Source organism: Sinocyclocheilus rhinocerous, unplaced genomic scaffold (genome assembly GCF_001515625.1).
Source record: "Sinocyclocheilus rhinocerous isolate Xijiao unplaced genomic scaffold, SAMN03320098_v1.1 scaffold2666, whole genome shotgun sequence".
Taxonomy (NCBI): domain Eukaryota; kingdom Metazoa; phylum Chordata; class Actinopteri; order Cypriniformes; family Cyprinidae; genus Sinocyclocheilus; species Sinocyclocheilus rhinocerous.
Window position 1 is genome coordinate 524,973 of NW_015641019.1, and position 3,470 is coordinate 528,442.

Here is a 3,470-nt window from a genome sequence, read left to right on the forward strand (position 1 = left end):
AGCCCACACCACAGCTATAACGATAAAGGCACAGAGAAACGATATCGTTGGAATCACTTTTTTCCCAGCTGATGAACAATAAAAATATTGACACACAATCAGTATCAATCCTGCTATAACGAGCTTGAGAATTTAAAGCGGCAGACGAGTGTGCGCTTAGAATAAACAGACGATATTGCCCGTTGGTGTGGACGCTAATATAGCCTAGTTATCTTTATAGTTTTCGTTCTTGGTGTGAACGGTCCATTAGAGTCTTACTTTTGACTGCCGCCAAATATGCCTTGAAGTCTTTCTGCAATTTGCTGCCATCAGCCTGTGATATAGAGATCAGAGAGAGAAGAAACCATCACTAGATATTTAAGAACTACGAAAAGGGTCAGAGGTCAAATGTCAAGGCAAGCAGTATATTACTCTTACCAGCTGCTTGTTGAATTTGGCCACTTCCTCCTCAAATGCTGTGTCTTTCGTTTCATCCGCCTTTCCCAACTTCTGCAACACCTATCAGAGAGCAACGCAAAGCAGCCGACATCATACATACTCTAACATACAAACACATACTGGTACAAAACATCTGCATTACTGGTGTGTAAGCCAGCCTTTGTGTTTGTGTGGACCAAGGCAAGAATTTGAAAATATCATAACCTAAAAATGTCAAATGTAACAAGTGGTTTTTCTTTGTAAACGAAAGCGCTAAAAAAAATTTGAATTAATGTAAAGAAACAAACAAAGAAATATGTATAAAAGTGAGTATAATATATTTTGTGAAAAGACTGGTTTAGTTGCATCATGCCCCTCATAATCAACTTTAATAACATTGAACTTATCACACTGTATCTGGTTAGAACTGCGTGAAAACCATAAACAGCCTACAGTCAACATGTCTTAAACAGATGCGACGTGACAAAGTAACAAGCAAAGAAAGTTATCCGTACCATATTTATCTGAATTTCTGTCAAGCTAATTAACTTGTTTATTGTGATTAACAGTAGTGATAATAAATCAAATGATTTATTATTATTATTATACATTGCTCTCAGGTTTAACCACATCCTATAATTGTGATAAAATCATCAGCATGACATTATTGCTTTAATAAATTCTTCAGCAGCTGTCAGACATTTTACATGGACTTTTTGATTAATTCATCTGATTAACAATTTTTTAATGCCTTTTTCATTTTAAACAAATTAAAAACGCAATCTTAAGAGTGTAGATGTGTATGTGTGTCTTAAAAAGGTGGCAAGAAATAGGATCTTAGATCCCCGGCCAACACAAATGGTGCTTTCAGTATCGGTTCCATGTTCTTCTTCCCCATGAAGAACGCTGACATACAGTAACTGTTCATAAAAAATGAAACTTATTCAAAGAGGCTTATGACGAGTTCTCATTAACTGAACTTTCTTGCCACACACACATACAAACACCTGCCAAAAGTTCAAAGCACAATGTCCTTTTATTCCATAGGATGTTTCCATTATACAACTATTTCCTAGCCGATTTAATTATGCACATTTCCTTTAGTTCAGATTGCCCTACTTCCTGACCATCATGTATGAGGTAGTGCATGGTTCTATTTATTCAGAGGTCATTTCCTTTTCCTTCTGCTCCCCCATATCACTTCTCGCAGCATATTAATCATGCCATGCCATTTGTGACACAGAGATATTGGTTTCCTTCAGCTTGACACAGGCAACAGAATAGCACATCCTGTGAAGTCCCTTTCATAATGTCAAAAGGATTCAAGATGAAAGGATGAAGTTTATAGGATGGTGCATCCCTGAATGGTCTCACATTGTGTCCATGTTAAAATACTTTCAAAAAATTTGAATATGCAAAGACAAGTAAGCCATCTAAAGGTTAATTTCCCTAAACAGTTTGGGATGGGACTGTTTGTCTGACCAATGGAAGACAGAATGCTCACTTCTCTACAAATAAAAAGTACCTAGAGCAAAAAAGGCTACACATAACAGGAAACTGTGCATTCTGTTCATTTTTGTAACAGTTTTCAGATATAACTAAATAGAAAAATACAGTAAGTTCCTGGTCTAGTAGAGCAAAGGGTTTCAATAAAGCTCGAGGGGAAATCACAGTAACCCTTTAATCTCCCGCTGGCTTTCTCTTGGCCTATATTAATAAAGGCCGTGTCAGCTGTGCTCTTCTTGAAGAATGTATGAATGTGTATTACTGTGCAGCGAGTGTTTGAAAGCTGATCCCGAATGCATTGCAGCAGGACCCCTCCCTCGAGCCCCCCGACATCTTAAAATACAGAGGCCTGGATCTTTGTCATGATGACCTGTGCTCCCTGAGCAGTAGAGCAGATCTGGGACTTAAGGCATTCTCTCTGACTCAGAGGTCTTCCAGGAACACTGGATTTGACTGTACACCCACTGTCAGGCACTGAGCTAGTGGTCGAACAACGTGGATTTTTCAATGGCTGACGAGATATCTAGAGAGAGGAGGTGGTTGATGAATGATATGATAAAATAATACAGAATTTATAAGACAGAAGAACATTTATTTCACTCACTACTTACTCAAAGTTCACTTTAAATTATCTGAAATAGAGCAATATCCACTAATATGACTGAGTTAATACTTTTGTTTATCAGTCAAGCAGGCATGGTTATTGGTCAATTAAAAAAAAAAGATTATTCAATTAATCAGGCTGGCTTGTATATCAGTTATTTGAACGAACAGTGCTATCGTTAATTGGTGTGGAGGCTAGCATAGTTACTGTTATAGTTATTGTTCTTGGTGTGAACGGGCTTTAAGAGTGCCACCCAAGCTTCTGGGTCTGCATTTACTTTATTAGGTTTTTGTCTTTTTACAGTGCCTAGCAGCTCTCTCTGTTCGTGGGCATCTAAAATTAATCAATAACACAAATGAATCGATACAAAAATGCATTCAAATATTAATATTTATTCAGTTTAACACATATTTGTCAATGTTGAACATTCCTCATTTATCCTTAATGTAAATAAGATGCTAAAAGTGTTATTTCTACAGTGATGCTGTCATTCAGTTTAATGGATGACACTGTAGTGTAACAGAGAATTTGCATTACTGTACATCACATGACAAAAACATTACCCTGAGTGATGAAACTTCTACTTCAGCTTATATTGCAGGCAATCAACTGGCCACCTGTATCGAACAGTGAGCTTGGCCAGTAAAGTTAATCACAATTATTTACAACATCTCCTAATTAAAAAAAAAAAATCTAACAATAAAAGTGTTTTTTTGGCATTTCACCGAATGACGTGTTTTTGTAACTTCGGATACCACACCATGAACAGGTGGAATTAACAAATATTCAAGAGCAATAAACTAACAGACTGCTGAATGACTATCAGTTTTTTATATGATTTCAGAATGGCTTCTTGTTCCTGTTACACTGAATGACCTCTGACAAACTGAATTTTCGGGACAAAAGTCCCCTGGTTATTTCATCACTTTAAAAAAACAATAAG

General features: G+C 36.7%; 1 protein-coding gene across 1 annotated transcript in view; it reads right to left on the minus strand.

The window, feature by feature from the left end:
* Window positions 1-2,287, minus strand: part of LOC107753909 (myc box-dependent-interacting protein 1-like) — a 21,009-nt gene extending 18,722 nt beyond the window's left edge. Inside the window, exons 1-3 of the mRNA XM_016570181.1 lie at window positions 2,267-2,287; window positions 418-498; window positions 259-313 (exon numbers count right to left, since the gene is read on the minus strand). Of these exons, the coding sequence (XP_016425667.1) occupies window positions 259-313; window positions 418-498; window positions 2,267-2,287 (157 nt within the window). The remainder of the gene's footprint in view (window positions 1-258; window positions 314-417; window positions 499-2,266) is intronic.
* Window positions 2,288-3,470: the final 1,183 nt, after the last annotated feature.